Consider the following 22,546-nt stretch of genomic DNA (forward strand, 5'->3'; position numbering starts at 1 on the left):
AAAACCTCCTGCAAAACTGAACCAATAGAGGTTATATCCTAAATTCCCAGCCTTTCCATCTTTAAGCTACAGAAATGTTACATTCTAAAAGGTACTGAGTAATTGGCAATGTCAACAAAGTAAGTTCACTGACACCTAGCTTTAAAGATAAATATAATCACGATTTTTTTTTCCTTGAAGATCATTTCATAGAACTGTCAAATGCTATGTGAGCAGCTAAAAATTAAACTTGACGTTATTTCCAGGTAAACTCAGAAAATCTAAGAAGGACAAAACTAAATATATATATGTGACACACAGTAGTGACACACAGTCGCTACTTATGCCAGTTATCTCAAAGACTGAATTATTTTGCTGGATTTTCACACGTAAAGAAGTCTTAATCATGTTTTCTTTCTAACAAAGTTGAACTGAATGAGAAACTTCTGAAAGAAAAAAAAATGGCAATACCTTGCTTAGATCAGCAGTGTCTTGCAGAGAAAAAACAGGTAATTGACTATTTCCTTAACAACTATAGGAAAAAATGCCATAGCATCTAGCAGTAACAGAGATAATACTTGAACTCCTTTTCTTTTTCTTAGAGCAAGAATTACAAAGCTTCAGTAGTTTATCTTCCCCAGAAATGTCTAGTAAATAGTTGCCTCTGTGAATTGAGATACTTCCAAAAACTGCATTACGTTTTTGTTTGCAGGCCTGATGCCTTACAAAAATAGAACTAGCTGTAGTTATGAGCTCCCTTAGTATGCTGGCACAGTAACACTACCAAGAACGCCACAGGCTTGTTTGGAGAGTTTAAAGTAAGTCTTTGATCTATTTTCAGCCTATGAATTGTTCTTGTGGAATCTCAACTTATTCTGGAAAGTTCATGTATGTGCTTGTTGCATGACCAGTTTGACTGTAGACTAATTCTTGTTATGCAGCAGATAAGGTATCTGTCCATAGCATGTGTAAAGTATGAGAGAGCCTTCTAGGACAGCAAAATCAAGTACTGTTCGGCAGGGTACACTGCCTACTTCCAGATCTTTTTCTGCAGGGCAACCAAGTGGATCACCTCCTGTGTTAAAAGCGCAGCTGAAGACATGATAAACAGAAAATACATATTATTTTCTCCCCCAAAGGATTCCAAGAATACCCAGTTCCTCCTGGTTTTCTCAGCAGCACTTACATTTCAAGAGACGAGCACTATTTCTCTATTTTTTATTGTTATTTATAGTACTGCCCCCGTCCCTCCCTACCCCTTTTTTTTGGCCACTGGATTCGAGGCAAACTCAAATTTCACTAGAAGTTGCAAATCAATTCAGGTATCTATCACTACTGTCTTTCTGAGACGTCTCTCACGCTGAGGAGCACAATGACCATCCTCCACTTTCAAAGACAAAAACAAACAAAAAAAAAATCCTCGAAATACACTAAATTGCTGACAGAGTCGCCGAGGAAATTCTCGGAGTGCGGGGCCCTTTTCTCAGGCATCATCACGGCTCTGCTGCCCGCGGGAGGCTCGGGAACGCCGGCGGGCCGAGCACCGGGCACGGCCCGGGAAAAAACGGGGGCGCCCCCGACCCACTCCAGCGCGGGGGTCAGACCGAGAGGGCTCGCAGCCGTCGCGGCAGCCGCAACCCCGGTCCCGGTCCCGGTCCCGGTCCCGGTCCCAGGCCGAGGCCGAGAGCTCAGCTGCTACCAGCACAGCCTCCAGGGAGCCTCACGGCGCCGCTACCGGAACGGCCCCGAGACGCGGGGGGCGCCGCCCGCCGGCAAACGTCGCAACGGGCCGCGGCCCCGCCCCCCCGCACTCCCTCCCCCGCAGGAAGCGGAAGGGCCTCCCCGGGCCGCCGGGTGACCGGGATGCGGAAGCCCTTCCCGGGGGAGCGGCGTTTCCGGCGCTGGCTGGGCCGCGGAAGCCGCGTCGGCCGTACCGAGCGCTGCAGCCGGGGCCGGGGCCCGCTATGCGAGAGACGCCGAGGCCCGCAGGTGAGCAGCTGCCCGGGCGCGGAGCGTGGGAAGCCGCGCCGCTGCCGGGCCTGGCGCCGTTGGCCCGCTCTGGGGCCGGGGGGCGGCCGAGGCCTGCGCTCCGCCGCCGTCCCCGCTCCCTTTCCCCGCCGAAAGCTTCCGCGGCCCTTCCCCGCCGGGCGGCGCTCCCCGGAGGACCTCCGAGCCGCGGGAGGCGGTCGGGAGGCGGGTGCTGGGCACTGCCCGGCCCGGCCCCTTCTCTTTCCTAGGCACAGCCGACTGGCGGGTGGGCCGCCGGCTGTGGCCGTAACGCGTCTGGCGTGGGCTCGCCGGCACGTCTGCCCCTGCTGATACGGCAGCGTTTTGAGGTGCTGTTGTGGCAGAAGTAATAAATTAATTTACTCAGAGCTGTCTTTCTTCTGAAATAGCTATGTACTGGCAGTTGTTAAAGTAACTAGTTATAAGGAATTAATATGGCCCTGGTATGTTTTAGTGTTCTGGAGGGACTAGACATGTGCTATTAACTGCAATTAAAATACTTTTTTTTTGTGAGCAGAGATAAAGAGAATGCAGTAACTGAATGGGTTGTAAAAGGGGGAGTTGAAACCTCTTTGGAGGGAAAGGCCAAAAACATTCTTTAAGGGTATGGCCTCAGTAGCAGAAAATATTTTACTTACACTTTGAAAAGAAAGTTTGCTCCCACCTGCAGTTGTGTATGTGAACAACCATACATTGCTGAAAGATGATAGCTTAGGGTTCTTCCTGATTTTTGAACAGAAATTTTTCTAGGTGTATAGGTATTTCTCCTTTTAAGTTTTGGTTGAGCATATCCCAAAAGCTTATCCAGTTTTTGGTATGTGAGTATTGAAAAGCAGACTCTTAAATCTGAGAATGTTATGAAAGAGCTAATGTGTCTGCATTTAAAAAAAAAAAAAGTTTTTTTAAAAAGTAAATATTTTTTAATGTTTACTGTGTATCAAATATTGACATAATTTTTCTTTCCACTTTACCAAAAAGAACTTGATATTAACAGTTGAACTGACAGCATAATTTGGAAGTTTTATGCTATTTCTTCACTTAGTACAACTTGGTGACTGTCTCAGCAGGATGTAACTGACCACCCCTGATTTAAATGAGGCAGTGGTTGTAGGAAAGTTGCTCTCTAAACTAATTTCTTGCCTTAAAGCTGAGGATCTCAAGGTAGTTGGTAAACACCTCTTAAGTTGAACAATTGTTTCAACCAACAAATAATCTATGAAGATGTGAGTGTGATTGTATACAGATAGTTACAGTGCTCAGTTACAGAATTTTAGTCACTTAGTTATTTTAGTTATTTTTAGTCATTTGTCTGCCCTTCTCCTTAGTGGGAGCTTTTTTTTTTGTTTTCAATCCTTTCAGTTCCTCCCACTATCCACTGGGGAGGGATTACTGTAAGGTTTCAAGAAAGGACATTGTGGTCAAAAAAGTACCTTTTTTATTTTGACTATTTTGCTGTGATTACTTAAGGTTATAAATGGGTTTCGTAAATGAAGAAAGCAGACCAGGAAGAATGACCTATTACAGACATACATAGGAGAGTCACACTGATGCCATATTTCTAATAATAACGACAAAAAAAAAAAGCATGATATTCACCATTCTGTAGAGGATGCTCATTTCAGAATTTGCAAGGAGTTTGGGCCTGTATCTCTTGAAAGGTATTGATGGTTGTCTGACTCTAATGCTCTCTTTTCTATGGCAACCGTGTTCACCTTGATCTAAGATAACAGCGAATGACTGGTTTTAACCTCCGTATGTTGTCATCCTTTTCTATCTTTGAAACTTTAAAGAAGGAATACTGAGGCTTAGGGGGAATAGGATAAAGGTGTCAACTATATGAGCTGGAAAAGATCTGAATGGTCAGGAAAGGATTATGTAATGATGAGCTATTGACTAAATATTGTTTTACATAATACATAATTCCTGTGTAGTCAGTGTTTTGTAAGCACATGCTGTTGTTTTTTCTGCACTTTGCAGTCATAAATTTATGCCAATATATCAGCATATGAACACAGTGCATCTAATGAACAGTTTTCTGTAGGTGGTTATATAACTGCATAGAAAGTACTAAAGAGAGTCTGTACAGTAACCATAGAGGTGATTCATAATCGTATCTTCTAAATTCCTTATTTTCATTACACATGAATATCAGAGTACAATTTGCAATGCAAATTCTGTTTCAATGTTATATTCAGAAAGTGTCTTAAATCCTGTATGTGTGCTATCTGCTAATTTACTAAGTATTCTTTCTCAGGTGTGCAGCTCCATCTGTTAAGTAGCAAAGTGAGAGTTTTATGAGAAACAACTTGACAGAGGAAAACCACTTGCTACTCCACAGCTCTGTTGGAGTTCCATTATGTTCAATTTACGCATTGAAAAGTTGCACAAATTTAGTTTATTCAGGCTGTTAATGTTGGTCTTTCATTTTTACATTTAATTTTCTGTTATTCCTGATAATAACATGCAAATGCATCATAAATTCAAATTTCAAATGTAAAGCAGACATTTTAAAGAATTCTAGCACAAAGTTGACATCGTTATTTAAACAGTAATAAGATGTCTGGGTTATGTGGGAATGCAAAAAAATACCTGAACTGTTAGCTGAGCTTCTAGTGTATGATTGTTGCATTGTTACATATATACAAGGTGCATACAGTCAAAACTGTACAGCTGAGGTACAGTCGGTCTTTAATGGGGAGATCAATTAGATGATGTTGCCTGTTGAAATGCAGTATTTTTCATATGCGGTTTTAAACATGAACATTCTGGAGTTAATTCTGTTGCTATAATTTCATGAAATACCTGTACTTGTTATCCTAAATCCATGCTTGACATGATTAACCTATGTCTACTGGGTGAATCTGTAGCTCCTGCTATAGTTGATGAGCCCTTTGGGATGGAAGAACAGCAAAACATGCTGGCATAGCAACGTGTGGCCTCAGTATTTCTTTGAGAAAAGAGAAGGATGAGGTGGAGGGGAACAATAGAAATAAAGCAGTGACATAGGTTCCAGAAAATGTTGGACTGAGTTCCATATAAGTCCACTTAAGTTATTGCTTTCAATTTCCTTATACACCTTTTTAGAAAGATCAATACTTTAATAAGCAGAATTTCTGATCTTTTTTTTTTTTCTTTCAGCACAACACTAAATTTGTGATGAAATGGAGTCTGGGTCAAGCTCTTTTCGAGTGGAATTTCCAGATTTTTCTAGCACCATTTTGCAGAAGTTAAATCAGCAGCGCCAGCAAGGACAATTATGTGATGTGTCCATTGTAGTTCAGGGCCATCTCTTCAGAGCCCATAAAGCTGTTCTTGCAGCTAGTTCACCTTACTTTTGTGATCAGGTTCTCCTAAAAAATAGCAGGCGAATAGTGCTGCCTGATGTGATGAATCCAAGAGTATTTGAAAACATTCTTCTGTCTACCTATACAGGTCGACTGGTAATGCCTGCTCCAGAAATTGTTAGTTACTTGACAGCAGCAAGTTTCCTTCAGATGTGGCATGTAGTGGATAAATGCACTGAAGTGCTAGAGGGCAATCCAACAGTTCTCTGTCAGAAGATGAATCATGGCAGTGACCATCAGTCCCCAAGCAGTAGTAGTTACAATGGCCTTACTGAGAGCTTTGAGCTTGGCTCTGGAGGACAGACAGAATTCCACAAAGTGCAGGAACTGAGGGATGGTGAAAATGAAGAAGAGAGCTCTAAAGATGAACTGTCGTGTCAGCTGACAGAACATGAGTACCTTCCCAGTAATTCTTCAACAGAACATGATAGACTTAGCACAGGAATGACAAGTCAGGATGGTGAAGAAGGAACTAGTGATAGTGCGGAGTATCAGTATACCAGACCAATGTATAGCAAACCCAGCATCATGTCTCACAAGCGATGGATCCATGTGAAACCAGAAAGATTTGAACAAGACTGTGAGGGTGTTGACAATCCTTATGATGAACACCAAGTTTCTGAATCCGTGAATGCCATTCAGGCAGATCATTCAATCCAGTCTTCAGGTGTTGAAGACTTTCATATAGCTGACAAAAAGATGGAAGCAGAATTTGATGAACAGGCAGATGAAAGTAATTATGATGAACAAGTTGATTTCTACGGCTCTTCTATGGAAGAATTTTCTGGTGAAAGGGCAGATGGAAATTTAAGTGCTCACAGACAGGATCTTATGATAGCAGCAGGCTATGGTGAAGGAATTGAAATGGCTGCAGGAATTAAAGAAGAAACATCCCTCACTGGATTCTCACATGCTGATAAGCTGTATCCTTGTCAGTGTGGTAAAAGCTTTACACACAAGAGTCAGAGAGATCGGCATATGAGTATGCACCTTGGTCTTCGACCTTATGGCTGTGGTGTCTGTGGTAAGAAATTCAAAATGAAACACCATCTTGTAGGCCATATGAAAATTCATACGGGCATAAAACCATATGAGTGTAACATCTGTGGGAAAAGATTTATGTGGCGGGACAGTTTTCACCGGCATGTGACCTCTTGTACCAAGTCATATCAAGCTTCTAAAGCTGAGCAGAGTACTACTGAGATGAACTAAGACATTAGTGCTTACATTTGTTTAGAAGAGTAATCAAAATAAACTAATTATGCAAATAGTGTCTGGTACTTGCTATTGTGAAATCTAATTTTAAAAAAAAAAACAAATTTCAATAATTATGCTAGTATGAGCAGACCAAAGTTTTTATTTTCCACAATATTATTCTAGGTGTTCAGTGTGTGATGTAGAAATGGTTAATCACAAAGGTGGTTGCACAATGAGGTCAATAAGGTCTTTAAGATATTGATTATCATCACAGCAGTATTTAGAAGTCTTGTTGTTTTAGTAAGTCTTCCAAATTCACAGTAAAACCCAGCCCTAAATTGACCCAAATTCTGCAAATATTTACACGAACCAGGAATTGAAGTAGCCTTACTGAAAAAGAGAATTACGTAGCCATACCAGGCTATGTGGGCTATCTGTTAATAAAACTCCTGTGATTCACATTTTAATTAAAAAATAAAAATGACCTCAAACTGGAGATTGCCAACATACTTAACATGCATCATTAATAGCCTGCATCATTAAATATCACTTATTGTTTTGCTTAATGAAAGGCTGTGTTAAGTGATTTGGCTTTCCTTTATCTGTCTTCCATTCTTTTTCCATCTTCAGTGAAACAAATGATTGTTTAATTTTGTACTAGTTTCTATTTAAAGAGTCTGCAAAGCACTTAAATATAGTTGTGCACCATGTAAACTTAAATCTGTGTTAAATATAATTTAGTTGCCTCCCATAGGGCCTAGTGCTGTATGATGCTTGGCTTGATTTTGGTTGCTACGTAATGAGAGCTTTTAAAGCGTGTGTAATAAATATGCCTTGTCAAAACAAACAAAAATAGGTGTAACATTTGGAACTCTCCCTGCATACTCAAAATTCTAAACCCTAGCTTTATATTCAGATTTTTTGTCTTAACTACAGTAGCAAGTACCAAACTGCATAGCTTCATGAACTGAATTTTTTTTATTGGTACAAAATCTTGTTTGAGAACTTCTATCTAGTTTTAGAACATGCTTTAGGAAAATGATTTAGACATTGATAGGTGTTTTTACTCTTAATTCTTTACTCTTTGAATAGTAAGAACTATAATACAGATTCTTGGTACAGAACTACTGTGACTGGTTACATGTGATCATAAGCAGCCAGAGCTGTTTACCTCTTCAAATGAAGTTGCTTGTGGGGAAAAATGTAGAAAGTATGGCATTTGGATCTATTAATGGTACTGCAAAACATGGTACCATGCTCATGTCCGAAGTCTGGATTTTCGCTGGGAAAGTGGCACCTCTCATTCATTAGGATGAGGATTTATATCCTGTGCTCTCATTCCTGGAGCTATATAGAGGAGTTTTCGTAGTTTTGAGAGATGCTGCCAGCTCTGCAGGTAGAGTGAATGCATCAATTTTAAATGTGACAGGATTTGGGGTTTGAAAGCTTAGTGCATTTCTATGCAAAAGCAATTAACCCTTCTCTGTAGTTTACTGAAATATAAAAAGGAAAGAGCCTTTAGAGTATACGTAGGCTATAATAGGAAGGAGTGATGTCCAAGTACAGTGCTGGGGGAAATAAATTAACCAGCATCAAAAGCCTTCTAAGTCTGTCTGGCCCCGGTTTATGTATTAGATACTGCAATAGGCAGGATCATGTACTTAAACAGATGACCCTGTAGCAAAAGCACACTAAGGTAATTCCAATTTGGATTCTTTATTGAACTCCCAATTACAAATTGTCTTAAGATACAATCAAACTGTATCCTGAACGTGAATATCTAGTGCAAGCTGGGGTTTATTACTCAGTGGGCTATAATTACTGTAACTTCTTTTCTGGCATTCTACTTACAAACTTTAATTGTTTAAGAGGCTCTTAATTCTTAATCTTCTAATGCTTCAGATATTTTTTCATATGGAATTTTGTTAAAACAGATATTCCCAAATATGATGAAACCATTGCTGGCAATGGGCATGAATGGTCAGCACCAAGGAGTTCATATTTTTAGCACTTGATTGAGCTCTATAACATACCATGGTGACCATATATATAACCCTTGTACTCAAGGTAACAAAACAGGGATTTGCTCACTAACACTGTAACCTGCTTAATGTATAGAAGCACTTTGTATTTAAGAAAAAAAAAAAAAACTTTATAAGTATCTTTTTTAAACTTAGAAACTATATTCCCTTTATGGTTTGTTTCCACACTGCTAACACTGTCTTTTTTAATATTAAGAAAATTACAATGCTTGCCTGTTTACATGAGTGTAGAGGAAAAAATTCTTCCACTCACTGGCCCTATTTGTCCATTCTCCAAGGCCTTATTACATACAGGGTGTCATTTCTTCAAGTACTATCATCACATTTGAGGAAGGTATTCTCATACTCATTTTATGAATGATCTTGTATATTACATTGGTTCTCAGACCCTTTCAAATTGTCACTTTAGTATTGCATAAAAAGGTTAAGGGTGCCTCTTCCCGTTTAACCATTAAAAAGGCTGTTATGAAGCACCAGGCTGTGAAACATGGTCAAGCAAAAAATCCTATCTGTTAAACCTGGACCATCCTACAGAGCTGCCAGCAAAACCGTTACTTTTACCGGCTTGGAATGACTTTTATACATGACATTTCAAAATTGAAAGTTGCTCCTTTTTGCAGTTAGATTACTTTGAAATAATGCTTTAAAATAAAATGTACTGAGAGAGACACTTTAAAGGTTTTATAACAGGTCCAGTAGATCATATTATAGAACCATATTCCTTTTAGTGATTTAGCATGAATAGTAACTTTTAAATGTTTGCCTGTTACTGTTTTACCCCATATTATGACATCAGCTTGGAATTCCAGCAATTGTTGCTACACTGATTTTTGTAACACTTGGCCTTCTGATGTTGATTTACATGAAACCAACTTATTGAAGAGAAGTACTGATTTATTATGAGATCTAATTGAGAGGATTGAGGATTTAAGTGAAACTTGAGTTATTTTTCAAAAAACAAAAACAAAACAAAAAAAAACAAAACAAAACAAAACAAAAAAACCCACAATACTTTCTTTTGCTTATCACAGGCAAAACTGTTGACTTGCAATGTTTTTACTGAATTTAATTTATTGCTTTTCAACAGACTTCTAATCGATTCAGTTATTGAGAAAAAGAAAAAAATTAAACACTTAAAGAAATGCCTTTCCCCCTTCCTCCTACTTAGCTTCTCTCGAATACCTCTTCTCCCCACAGCTTCCTAGTCTTTCTCTTGTCACTGGGAGTTGCACTAGGTCAGTCTGTTCCAATTCTCTTGCTGAGGTGACAGTTTGCCCAGGAGTTTGGGGTCATATACATACTGGCTTGTCTGGCTCTTTTCATTTCTTAGTGAATGTTCTCTGCTGCACTGGGCTTGTCAGTGTCACTGCCCCTGGCATGGTTCCTGCACAGACTGTAGCCTCTTCTGGGATGTGCCTGTTCCAGCTTGGGTCTCCCCCAGTTGTCAGTTTCTTCAGTGGTGTACCTGCTCTGGCCTAGGCCAAAGTCTTTCAGAAGTTCAGAAGTTTATCTCCTCTGGCATGGAGCATGTCCTTCTGAGAGTGGGTCACAATACACGTTCTCAGCATCTCCTCTGTGTGTGTTTCCAAGAGTATCTCCTCAGTTTCTCCTCATGTGTTTTCAGTTGTGTTTCCCCAGGAGTGTCTCCTTCTTCCATGTCTCCCCACACCTCTTGATAGAAGCTGCCACTCTTTCTTAGATTTCAGCAAAAGTGGTCCAATGATTGAAGTTTTGGCATGTAATGGGTTGTTTACATCAGTTTCAGTGCTGGCTAGAACCTGTTTTGATGGACGCAGGGCAGTTTGTGACTCTTGCTGTGTGTGTGTCACCCTTGCAGCCCACTGCCACTGAAACCCTGCAATTTACACCCAATACAGCTGTAGACAGTAAACAGAAATGCAGATGCAGCTTCTGCCAAATGCTTAATCATTGCTTGTGGGGTGGATTTGTTCAAGGCAGGAGATGGTTTCTTGTCTATGGGGAGGAGGGAAGCAATCAACGTGTAATATGAATGCATATATATATGGTGAATTTCATTCATTTTCCATTAAGATTCATCACCTTAATGATACCACTTCTGTGCATTTTTATGTTGCTCATGTCTTCTGTTGACTGTAGTAAAGTGAGTATCTTCTGAAAACCAGAATCATTGTATGCACAGGAGACTATTGATATTTTCGGTTACTGTGAAGCCATTCATTATCCTATTGGTGGTAAGAACATTTACTGATAATTCAGTTCATTTTCATTCCATTCCGTAACAAAGACGTTGATTACCATGAAATCTATGGCTTAAGATGTCAGGTTAGGTGTATATCTGACATCTTTCTGAGGGAGAAGGTTCTGTTGTGGTTTTGTTGTTGTTCTTTTAAACATTACCTTCACTGTTGCATGCAGCAACTGTCTTGTTTTATAAGTGAGCAGGTAGGTTCTAAAGGAAGCTGTTGGTAAAATATTTGGTCTTAGCTTTTTTTTTTTAATCTGAGATACTTTTGCAGTTAAGAAACTGTCCCGTATCGAAAGCAAGGAGGGTTATCACAGATTGATATATTGGATTTCTTATTAAAAAGTGAGTATTTGACATCTCTGTGCTATTGAATCTGAAAGAATGGAGGCACTTCAGATCTTGTAATTTCACCACTTTTGCGCTGATGCTAGTGAGGTGTCCTGTTTCTGCATTCTGAGAACCTATAGCAGTATATTAAGTATTTTGGTTTAATAGAACCTTTCTCAAAACAACAAATGAAAATGTTTTTTTTGTGTGTATGTGTGTGTTTTGTTTTGTCATTTAAATGCTTAATTAGGTAGCTAGAGTTATTTAGCTATAAGCTGTAAACTGTCAGTGCCCTAGGGGAAGATGCTGGAAAACAAAATGTTATATTTTAATGTGATTAAACTGTAAATTCTAATTTTGCTTGAAGCCTGTGTCTGTCGATTGCTGCTCCTTTTTTGTTATTCACGGGATTCCATATTTCTTCCAGAAATGTAACTGTTTATGCAAGTCAAGTGAATCTTCCTTAATGAGCTATAAGTTTTTATTCAAAACAAGTCATTTATAATAGTAAAACTGCATATCTTGATATTTTGTGAAATGTTATGCTTGTATTGCAGAGGTTGGATAGTTTTGTCTATAAATATTGCTGTCTTAATTGTACAGCATGGTTTTAATTTAATTTTACTGTTCAATATTTTCTTCTTATAGAAGAGTCCCATGCCCCTTTTTTGTATAACATGTTTTAATAAATGTTATCTGTCAACTTTGTAAATGTTTTCTTAAGCTTGAATGAAAGGAATGCATGTCTAGTACCAGTATTTAATATTTCACTTTTGCCAAAATAAGTGCTCAAACAAAACTTCAAATCCAAAAGTTGTTGATATATTATATAACTTTATTAAATATATAAATAAATTTTTTTCTAGTAATGTGTCTTCTTGAAATACTGAGAACATGCCAGCCTAGCCTAAGAAAACACTAAACTAAGACCTAATATTTAAAATACAAGTAGATGATGAATACAGGGAGTTGGTCCTGTTTCTTTGGTGCTTAGGTAATTAGTTGCCATGTGAGTCCAATTTATCAAACAGGTTTTCTTATAGCTGTGGTTTATTGTTTCTTTTTGCAAAACAGTGATTCCTTAAGTTATAATACAATATGTACAGGCCAATATGAAAATTTTGGAACACACACTTAATAGTACCAGCAACTGCAAAAACCCTACAAGTAAACTAGAAGTAGCAACAGATAATGTGTCAGTCTTTTCTTGTCAAAGTATCAAAGAAATTTCACGCTGTGAAAAATGCATTAAAGATTGAATTTATCTTCCTGTGAGGATTCCTCCTCTACCTGTCTAAATATGATTATTCTAACTGAATAACTTGCTTTGCCCATCCTCCATCTATTAATTCCTCACGGAACTGTCAAAGCTGATGCTTCTTACTCACCAACATAATGCTTGTAATCTAAACAACAGATGAATTCACTTTCTTGTAAAACATTGAGCTGATTCCTGGAGAACTCAGTGTTTGTATACCACAGTCCTTCATCTTCAGCAGTTTTAAATGGAGTATGACACAAGCAAATTCACTTACTATTGCCATTAGTTACTCTTACTGCATACACATAAGAAGCTGCAAGTATTCCATCTGTTCAGAGTTAGATCGTTTGATTTTCTTTAAGTGTATCTGTTAGTTAACTGTTATTTAAGCACTGGTCCAGATACTTAGGGTACCTTATCCTATTACCATTCAGCACCTAATTTCTGAAGACTGCCTTCCCCATCTTTTTATAGGGAGAGAAAGACACATCTTGAGGATAAAATGCAATGTCTGATGTTACATAATGTGGATATTGTAGCAGTAGCTACTAGCTTCAGCCCTTCTGTCTTTTAAAAAGTGGTGCAGTTCAACAGTGTATCGTTGCCCTACATATGCTGCAAGCATGTGCAGGATAGGCTCTGAAAACATCTGTATGCTCTCTAAAGCAATTCGTGTAAATTAAGAGGGTGGTGTAACACAGGTGACCTTAATTCCTAATTTACTGTGCACTGTAAGGGCGGTAGTTCGCAGCTGGGAGGGAGCTCCTCTCCCACTCTCCCAGAAGCGTGCCTTCAGCCAGGTGCCGGTAGAGCGGCCGTGTCATCTGCAGTGGGCCCGGCACCCAGTGTTTACAAGAAAAAAGGGGGAGAGGGGAAGAGGAGGAAGAAAAGTTGGTCTCTAAATATGTCGGACCATACGTTTCCGGAAATTACTACGTGTGCTGTAACGCTGAGCTGCTCGTGGGAATCTGTCTTGTTTTCTCTTCCACGTTCCTCGCTCCTGCTACGTCTCGGAACGCGTGCTCCGAGGCAGGATTTCGGAGGCCCGTTCCCGCTGCTGTCCGCAGGTTGCAGCTGCAGCTTAAACTCTTTCGTTTCCTCGTGCGGCAGCTTTACGGCGAGGGAGACGCCGAGGTCCGCGGGCGCGCCGCGGCGCCGGGCCCAGCAGCGCAGGGAGGCGCCGAGACGGGGCCCGGCCCCGCCCCACCCGCGCCCCCCGGCGGCCTCGGGAGGGCTCCGCGCCCGCTGCCGGCGCGCGTCACCGGGAAGCGGAAGCGCCGCCAGCGGAATCGTTTCCGGGTGCGAAGAGCTGCGGGAGCGGGCGGGAAGCGGCGGTGGGAGCGGGCAGGGGACGGGCCGGGCACCCGCCATGCGAGACACCCCGACAGTCCCAGGTGAGCCGCGGGCGGGCCGGCCGCCGCAGGGGGGCGTCGGGCCGGGTCGGGGCGGCTCGGCGTAGCGGGTCCCGGCGCCCTGACAGGCCCCGCAGGGGCGGCGGCCCGGCGGGGCGGGCGGCCCTGGCGCCGCGAGGGGCTCGGCTCGGGCCTCGGCTCGGGCATGTGCCGCGGGAACCGTCTCGGCCCTGCGGCCGCGCGGCTCCCGGGCGCGAACCGAGGCGAGCCGAACCCAGCGCCGAGCCGCCCGGGAGCCGCGGCGACGTCTTTGCTGCTGGCGCGGCCGATCCCGGCTCCGTCGGGGTCGCTCCGCTTTCAGCCTGGTCTCGCCGACAGCTGCCCTCGCGTACCCTGAGTCCGTGGCTCTGGCGCGAGTTTGGTTTGCGAGCGGAGAGGCAGGACGCGCGTGTCTGAGCCCTTCGTTAGTGCGAAGGTGGTAGGGTGCAACTGGCGCGGTCGGCTTGGCTGGCTGAAGTGCTTTGAGGCCCCAGTACGTTTCAGTGTTGTCCCCAGAAGTTGGTGGGCCTTTCAGTTGTTGCTGTTCTGTTTGAGGAACTGGAAGTTCTAGATAAGACTTAGTCTTCGTGAAGGCCCTTCAAATGCTGTGCAGGTGCACAGGGCTTACGCAATTAGTTTTATTCAAAAATAAGTCAGTGGTGAAGGTACGCTTGGAGTAAATCTGAACTGCCTCATAAAAGCTGATGTGGGAGTTCCCAGTCACCGGCGGGAAAAAAATGGAAGTGGTTTAGGTATGTACATGTTATGGAATTATTATGATAATACATAATTTCTTATTATAATAGCAGAATGAAAGCTTGCTCTCCCCTCCCACTTATTAAAGGCCTTGCTATGTTCTCAGTTGTTTCCCTGATGAGTGACTTCTCTAAACACGTATCTCAAAGTTGTCAGAAATTTAGGAAATAAAATATGTGGGGTATAAATATTCAGGATTAAATAAACAGTACTCTGATGCTTGCATGTTATGAAGTTGGTGCACAGAAGAAAACTGACCACTACTTGTAAGGTCTAACAACTTTAAAGCATATGTGTCATAAATGTGCCTTTATTTCACTTAATTGACGCAATACTTCTGCTGATCTTGGCTATCTGTGTTTTGCCTTCTAACCTGAGAAATTAGAAAGCCTTCATCAAATTTCTTGTACACACATGTATGAAAACTTTAACCTTCTTGAATAAGTGGCTCAAACAGATTAACAGAAGACCTAGTTATAGACAGGTGCCCAGAGGTGGACTCTAAATTTATAGCACGTTAACCTAACATGGAACTATCCAACAACAGGGTTTGAAAACCTAAAGCAAGACAAAATGCATTACTTCGTAACAATGAGGTTCCCTAACATTACTGTGAGTTGTCTTGGCTCTCACCAGTCCCCCAAATGCTAAGGCTTGTGTAATACACATTTTCATTCTGTAGTGGTCTTAACATAGATTGACTCCATATGTGCTGAAATGTCATGGGAGGTATTGGGCATAACTTCTGACTACTTATTAATTTCTTTTTCTTCTCTGCTAATTCTCTAAATATTTGTTATGTGAGTTAAAGTTGTTAATGTCCCGTTGTTTTAAGAAGCAAAGACTGGGTGGTTAAGTGTAGAGAGAATGTTTGTGATTTATTTTTCAGCTTTTGTTTTTATTTATAGCTTGTCGTGGATGTGTCCATAGCTAATTTGCCTCTTAGAGTACTTTTCTGCTTCAGTTTAATGTGAATTTCCTCACCTTAAAACAAAAGAGATTAGTAAGACGCTTCCACTTGGAAGAAATTGAGGATTTCTTCTTTGCCAGGCTCATCAGAAATACTTCAAGCATAAATCACATTGTCTCGAGAGAGCTACTGGCTTGCCAGTATTGGTGAATAATCAAGTACTATTATGGTACAGTACTCTGCTGAACAGTAATCTGCTTAACTTACTGGAATTGGATTCTGGATCTGCAAGCTTTGTTCTGCATGCAAACATAATAAAACCTTTTTGTGTGGGGGGAGTATATTTCAAACATGATTTTATAGATAATAATATTGGAGATTTATATGAATAACTAAGACCATTCTTCCTCTAATCATTATTCATCAGTAAAACATTGCCAGTGGTGCCTGCATCTATGACTTGTAATACCCAGATTTTTCCTCAGGTCTTATCTCCCCAAATCTGTGCAGGAAAGTTGGTGTGCCCTGGTACTAACCCTAGCAAAATTACTACAGTCCTGTTACGGTCCTGCTACTCGCTAACATGGTGTTCATTTTCAAATTCCTTCATCTAGAAATGTTTGAGAGTTTTGCCAAAAGTAAAACAAGGGTTCCCTTCTGTCAGAGGCTGCTGCTGTGTAAAATTCATGTTACTTTACACTTTCTACATAAGTTTTCAGGATCCCAGGAAGTATGTGTTTTCAGAGGAAGAAACTGACATTGCAACAAGAGCGTGCTGTAGATTCTTTGTTTTTAAGAACAGCGGGATGTCTGCTGCTTTTTGGGCTATACTTGATGTTCGCTTCCAAAGCGATACTGTATATTCCTATGTTTACTACACTGACAAGCAACTTCACGAACCTTTAAATCCATCATCCTTTCCCTTCCCTACCAGGATTTGTGCTGTTTATTCTTCTGAAAATGGTAATAGTAAAATTCTGTTTCCTAAGAGGAAGTTGAAATGGTTCTCAGAACAGCCTGTAGAATTGGTTATAGATATACATGCCCATGGATTTGGGAAGGAGTCCTTGGGGGGTCCCTTCCAACTTGGGAGATTCTATGATTCCATGGAGAGAGTTAGAATTTCTAACAGTTATGATGTGCAAGTACTGCCGAGTATCTCTTTTCTCTCAGGGACCCCGTCTTCCTGTCTCATGTTTTCCCTAGTATGTGTTTACTGTACCTTTGCAATGTGTGGCCATCTCCTAGGGGGTTTGAATTCATCTGGACATGCCAAGATGCTTTGATCAAAAGAATTAAATTGTGGGCTTGTTTTTTTTCCACAGTAAGACATAAAATGCCCATCATCTTTCTACTTAAGGGCTCCTATCCCTAGCCCGTACCTTCTGTCTGTACTAGTGCTTGTGGTGACTGTTGTTTTCCATTTCACTGCATAAAGAGCCCTTAGAGGAGTACAGGGCAAGGAGAAAAGGCCACTGACTAAGTATGACAAACTGTCTCTGTACATTCTAGACATGAAAAGAGGAATAACTTGTGATGGAATTTGGGTAAGGCTTGATCAGGATCTGGTTCCTGAGATCGGAGATCTGTAAAGATGTAGGAATGACAACTGATCACTGCTGGGGACTGGTCTTACAGTTTGTACATAGCCCTCAAAACCCTTCAAATAAGCAAAGAAAAGTCAGGAATGTTGCACCTGTGTATAGTGCATAAATCCCACAAATCAAAGGTAGTGACCTGTGTGGGGTTAGTAAAGAAACCTCATGCCCTGTCAAACAAAAGTTATGTTGACAAATATGTATCCTTATTGCTGAGAATGCAGTCTTCCCAATGGAGTGGATGCAAGCTAGGAACTTGGACAGTGGTTCTCTGTGCAGCATAGAGGGATGCGTAGAATACCAAGGTTAATCTTCCAGTTTAATTGCTCCGTCGTTCCCTTGAGGTTTGTTTGTTACGTTTGATTTCTGGTTTATGCTTGACTTGTTTCAGCTCACAAGCACTGAATCATTCTGTAGCTTTATTTGCTGACTGAAAGAACTGTCCTGCCAAAGCTATCTTTGTATGGATGGCTCTGATCATATCAATTTTGTTAACCATTTTAATCTTTATTTCCATCATCAGTCAAGTAAAGTACAATTTACTGAAGTTTTCTCGGTAATGCTAGTAGAGTCAGGAAGCTGGCTGTCTTGTTTCTCTGCTGAAAGGAACTTCCGTTTGTGAAGACAATGAACCTTAGTTTTAGGTGACAGCTCCAGTTCTTCCTTGTAAATCATTTGTCATATCCCTACCTGTTGATTTTGTTTTTTAGAGTGCCTAAATTTTCATAATTTGATTTAAAACTGTTCATATGTCCTATTACAGCATGTAACATAAGACACAAATAGAAAAAACATCTGCTAGTATGTTGTGATACATTGGACATGCTTCCTGCATCAGAAGTCAATGGATGATGTTGAGATCTGTTTGTCCAATTGGAAAAGCAGGTACGATTGCTATATTATGACTTCTGCATTAATAAGAACAAGAATAACAATGAAAATATGAAGATTCTTGGGTACTTGATTACAGGCCTAGTCTTAGAAATATAAGATACAGTCTGCTACAGGTACCCTCGGGGGACAAGTGTGTATTTGCTTTTTATGATAATATAGGATTGTACCTTTCTTTAGATCTTATTTTGAAATGTATACATTTCTCTAAAGCTCTTGGAACATATTTTCACATTGTATCAAGAAAGTTTTAGTACTAATAGCTTTGGAGTTATGTTGAACTTAATTGACAAATCATCTTAGTTAAGAAGTCAGTGCAATGTCAGATGAGCTTCAAAGCTGGGGTGGGTTAAGGGGGGGGACAGAAGGCAATAGATGAAAACCACAAAAAGAAACTTGAAAGAATGAAAGTCAGTGGTTGGCTCCCACACTTTTCCTTGAAGGAAATGCTACCTTGCATATTGACACGTTCATTGTTATCTCGAAACCTCTGGCACACTGGGTAAACAGTTCAGAATTGAGTCTACACTTTGATATTTCCTTCCATTAGGATTCCTTGTTTTTTGATGTAAATACTGAATGATTGATTTATTTCTTTAATAAGTATTGAGATTATTTTCTTAAATGGTAAACGTTTGTCTAAACAGAAATGCCATTGATGTCAAATTTATTTCAGAGTTGAATATACTACATATGTAGACCTAAAAAATAAATTTTAAAAATATTTTTTATGTTTGTGTTTGTATGCATATGCATACATGCACAGGCCTGTGGTTTTTCTTCATCACATTTTTCAAACTTCATGAAATACCTTTCAAAAATTATTCTTGGACAATTTAAACGTGCAGTTCCCTGCAAGTATCAGTGTAGTCTCTTAAGAACTTTTTTGACCTGCTTAATATTAGGATTCTGTTGGGAGGGTGAGGACTGCAAAGTTTCTTTCAGGTTAGATGTAGACTGTCCCAGGGACCCTGTGATGTGTTATAAGCAATTGAATTGTGAATGTTGCAGAGGGATAATTTGATAGCAATGCAAGAGATCAGTAGATCAAGACTCTACCTTTTCTTTTACATAAGTATTTATACCAACTGTTTTGTTGACGCTCACCTTAAACAGATCAATGTGGTAATTTAACTTCAACATGTGTAAGCATTTATTTTTGAAATGGAAAACTCTGTATTCATTCTCAGTTGTAAATCTTCTCACTTTTCTTTCAGATTCCATTTTACATCAGTAGAAATGGACAGCAGCAGTTTCATTCAGTTTGATGTGCCTGAGTACAGCAACACTGTTCTGAGCCAGTTAAACGAACTCCGCTTGCAAGGAAAGCTCTGTGACATAATTGTGCATATTCAGGGTCAGCCATTTCGAGCCCATAAAGCTGTCTTAGCTGCCAGTTCTCCATATTTCCGTGACCATTCAGCATTAAGCACCATGAGTGGCTTATCTATATCAGTTATTAAAAATCCCAATGTTTTTGAACAATTGCTTTCATTTTGTTACACTGGAAGGATGTCCTTACAACTGAAGGATGTTGTTAGTTTTCTAACTGCAGCTAGCTTTCTACAGATGCAGTGCGTCATTGATAAATGCACACAGATACTGGAGAGTATTCATTCAAAGATCAGTGTTGGTGATGTTGACTCTGTCACTGTTGGTGCTGAAGAAAATTCAGAAAATCGCAATGGAGTTAAAGATGGCAGCTATTTTGCCAACCCCATTGAAATATCTCCCCCCTACTGCTCTCAGGTGCGACAGTCAACAGCAAGCAGCGATCTTAGGATGGAAACTACTCCAGGCAAAACTCTGCGTAGTCGACTGCAAGAAGAAGGGCATTCAGATCGAGGAAGCAGCGGGAGTATTTCTGAATATGAGATTCAGATTGAAGGTGATCATGAGCAAGGAGACCTGATAGTAAGGGAGAGTCAGATTGCAGAGGTGAAAGTTAAAATGGAGAAGTCTGACAGGCCAAGTTGCTCTGATAGCTCTTCCCTTGGTGATGATGGATATCATACTGAAATGGTGGACGGAGAGCAAGTGGTAGCAGTAAACGTTGGCTCCTATGGGTCTGTCTTACAACACGTTTATTCATTTACCCATGCCTCATCACAGGCTGCAGGTGTGTCTGAAACTTTTGGAAGCCTGAGCAATTCAAGTCCCTCAAGGTCAATGCTGAGCTGTTTCAGAGGGGGTCGTGCACGCCAAAAACGGGTATCCGCTGGTCATTTACATAGTGATGTTCAGGGCTTGGTGCAAGGGGCTGACAGTGATTCTATGGTGAGTAACGCAGGATATGAAAATAGTCCACGGGAAAGAAATACAAGAGGTCATTGGTACCCATACAATGAGAGGCTGATTTGTATTTACTGTGGGAAGTCTTTCAACCAGAAAGGGAGCCTCGATCGGCACATGCGATTGCACATGGGAATAACTCCTTTTGTGTGCAAATTTTGTGGAAAGAAATATACCCGCAAGGACCAACTTGAGTATCATATTCGTGGTCATACAGATGATAAGCCCTTTCGCTGTGAGGTCTGTGGAAAATGTTTTCCTTTCCAGGGTACACTAAACCAGCATTTGCGAAAGAATCACCCTGGAGTAACAGAAGTAAGAAACAGGGTAGAGTCTCCTGACAGAACAGAAGCTTTTGTGGAACAGAAAATAGATAATGATGCTTCGGTTTCTGAAGCTATGGATTCTAGTATGGAAATTCATGCAATGTCTAGCACATCTGATTAAAATATTACATTCTAAGTGCAACACAAACAAGCACATTAATAATGTATTTTTTAAATCTTTTATTCTTTTAGTAATCTTCATTACAAGTATAACAGCCTTTTAATTTTCCTGATCTTCTGGATATCAGTGTGAAATGGTTTCTGGAAAAGACTACAAAAGTATTATTTGCTTCTGTAGGAGGTTGGGCTGTTTTTTTGTTTGTTTGTTTTTCCACTTTTGAAGATGCTCAAAATATAAAAAACAGTGTGCTGGGGAATGGATGGGGAGAGTCTGCTAAGGTGTCCCTACTGGTTGATCTGGTAAGACACAAATTCCAATGGAGAAAGATATTAAAATAAGATTGGCAGCTCTGCTGGATACACCTAGAAGCTGTCTCCCTTATTTTATTTCTTAAATCCTGTTGCTGATAAAGAGGGTTACACAGCAGTGGGGAGAGAATATTATATATTTGATTCCTTTCATGTGTTCCAATGAATTGTGCTTGTTTTTCCAACTGTTTTTGGTAGTTAGTCTGTTTATATATATAAATTTGCTTTATATATATATATGAAATGCTTTCACATTCACTTCAACCAGAATAGTGAAAGTACAAGTATGTCAAGGTTTATACCACGTACCATTCTTTCAACTATTAGGTCTCCTCTCTGCCTAGGATTTAGGACTTCAGACTTTGGGAGGATGCTTTTGTTTTTGGATTGGTTTTCATCTTATTAAACTATTACTTTGTGTGTAAAAGTGAGCAAAGTGAATTACCTTGTTTTAATTGCTTTGCTTTATAACATTTGTAAACCAAATGCCATAAATCTATTAAATTATGGTTAAGTTGTTAAGGGGTTTTGTTAGTTGTCTAGAATGTAAACTGGACAACTTGTGGTGCTGACCTTTTTATATATATAGAGATAGATATATATCTATATATATATTAAAAAAAAAAAAGGAAAACTAATAGCAAACCCAGAAGTAGCATTGTGGTTTTAAATGTGTTTTTACTGGCTTCAGAATCTACCTTCATTTCGTACTGTAGAAGTATACCAGGTAACTAAATTTAACTTTATCACTCTTCACGGTTGGTTGATACTAGCCTGAGAGGTATCTTGTAGTTTGAACTACAGTGTTTCAAAGCAGTGTTCTAACAGGTCTCTTCACAGAGAACTGTTTTCAGGTGCACATTGACTTCCTACTTACAGCTCCAAGTGATACGTCAGCACTTGGAATTTGTACTTTTTTGTATTAAAAAAAAAAAAAAAAAACAAAAAACAAAACACAAATACTCTATGGGAACTTCAAGCAATATGTCTGTTATTTCATGTGCAAGTATTACAGAGTTGCTGTGGCTTCCCTGTTATCTCCAGTGGTTGTTTTCTATATAAAGGAACTACCAACAACTTTAAAAATACTCTATATATTGTTGTTTCACCAAATGTTTTTTTTTACTATGGTGCTAACTTCATCATTTAGGTCAGTATAATATATTAAAATGTGAAACCTAATGGTAACAGTTAAGCAAAATAGAAAAAATAAATTAAAAAAAAAACAAAAAAAAAAAAACAAGCAAATAGTTTCAGACCTCAAAAACATGAGCTGGCAAACACTACTGTGTAAATTCTACCTGATAAGCAAAATTAAATTAAATCACATGCATCTTTAAAATACATGCTTTATATAATTGGGCCTTATGCTTTATTTAGCAAATATTGAAAATCCATCTGTGAACATGTTGTCTGAGTCCTGGAATTTAGAAAATATAGTCTCATTTTTAAGTTACAGGAAAGCAAAAAGATAGGTTTGCTATCTTGTAATGCTTTTTGGGCTCCTGTGAAGTTGGGGCATATTTGTGTAGTAGCTTTATTGAATACACTAGTTCTTAATATTGTGAC

At 40.0% G+C, this 22,546-nt stretch overlaps 2 protein-coding genes across 3 annotated transcripts; both read left to right on the forward strand.

Moving 5' to 3' along the window:
* Nucleotides 1-1,809: 1,809 nt before the first annotated feature.
* Nucleotides 1,810-11,978, forward strand: ZBTB43 (zinc finger and BTB domain containing 43). The gene is made up of 2 exons (XM_068657104.1): nucleotides 1,810-1,968; nucleotides 5,125-11,978. The coding sequence occupies exon 2, from the start codon at nucleotides 5,148-5,150 to the stop codon at nucleotides 6,540-6,542; it is 1,395 nt and encodes a 464-aa protein (XP_068513205.1). The 5' UTR covers nucleotides 1,810-1,968; nucleotides 5,125-5,147; the 3' UTR covers nucleotides 6,543-11,978.
* A 141-nt stretch (nucleotides 11,979-12,119) lies between these two features.
* On the forward strand, nucleotides 12,120-22,225 carry ZBTB34 (zinc finger and BTB domain containing 34). Of its 2 annotated transcripts, none has more exons than XM_068657097.1 (3): nucleotides 12,120-13,778; nucleotides 17,803-17,924; nucleotides 19,148-22,225. In XM_068657097.1, the coding sequence occupies exons 2-3, from the start codon at nucleotides 17,884-17,886 to the stop codon at nucleotides 20,667-20,669; spliced, it is 1,563 nt and encodes a 520-aa protein (XP_068513198.1). In that variant the 5' UTR covers nucleotides 12,120-13,778; nucleotides 17,803-17,883; the 3' UTR covers nucleotides 20,670-22,225. The 2 variants fall into 2 exon arrangements, with proteins under 2 accessions (XP_068513198.1, XP_068513200.1); XM_068657099.1 differs by lacking the exon at nucleotides 12,120-13,778 and adding an exon at nucleotides 13,810-14,527.
* Nucleotides 22,226-22,546: the final 321 nt, after the last annotated feature.

This window comes from Anas acuta, chromosome 20 (assembly GCF_963932015.1).
Source record: "Anas acuta chromosome 20, bAnaAcu1.1, whole genome shotgun sequence".
Lineage (NCBI taxonomy): Eukaryota > Metazoa > Chordata > Aves > Anseriformes > Anatidae > Anas > Anas acuta.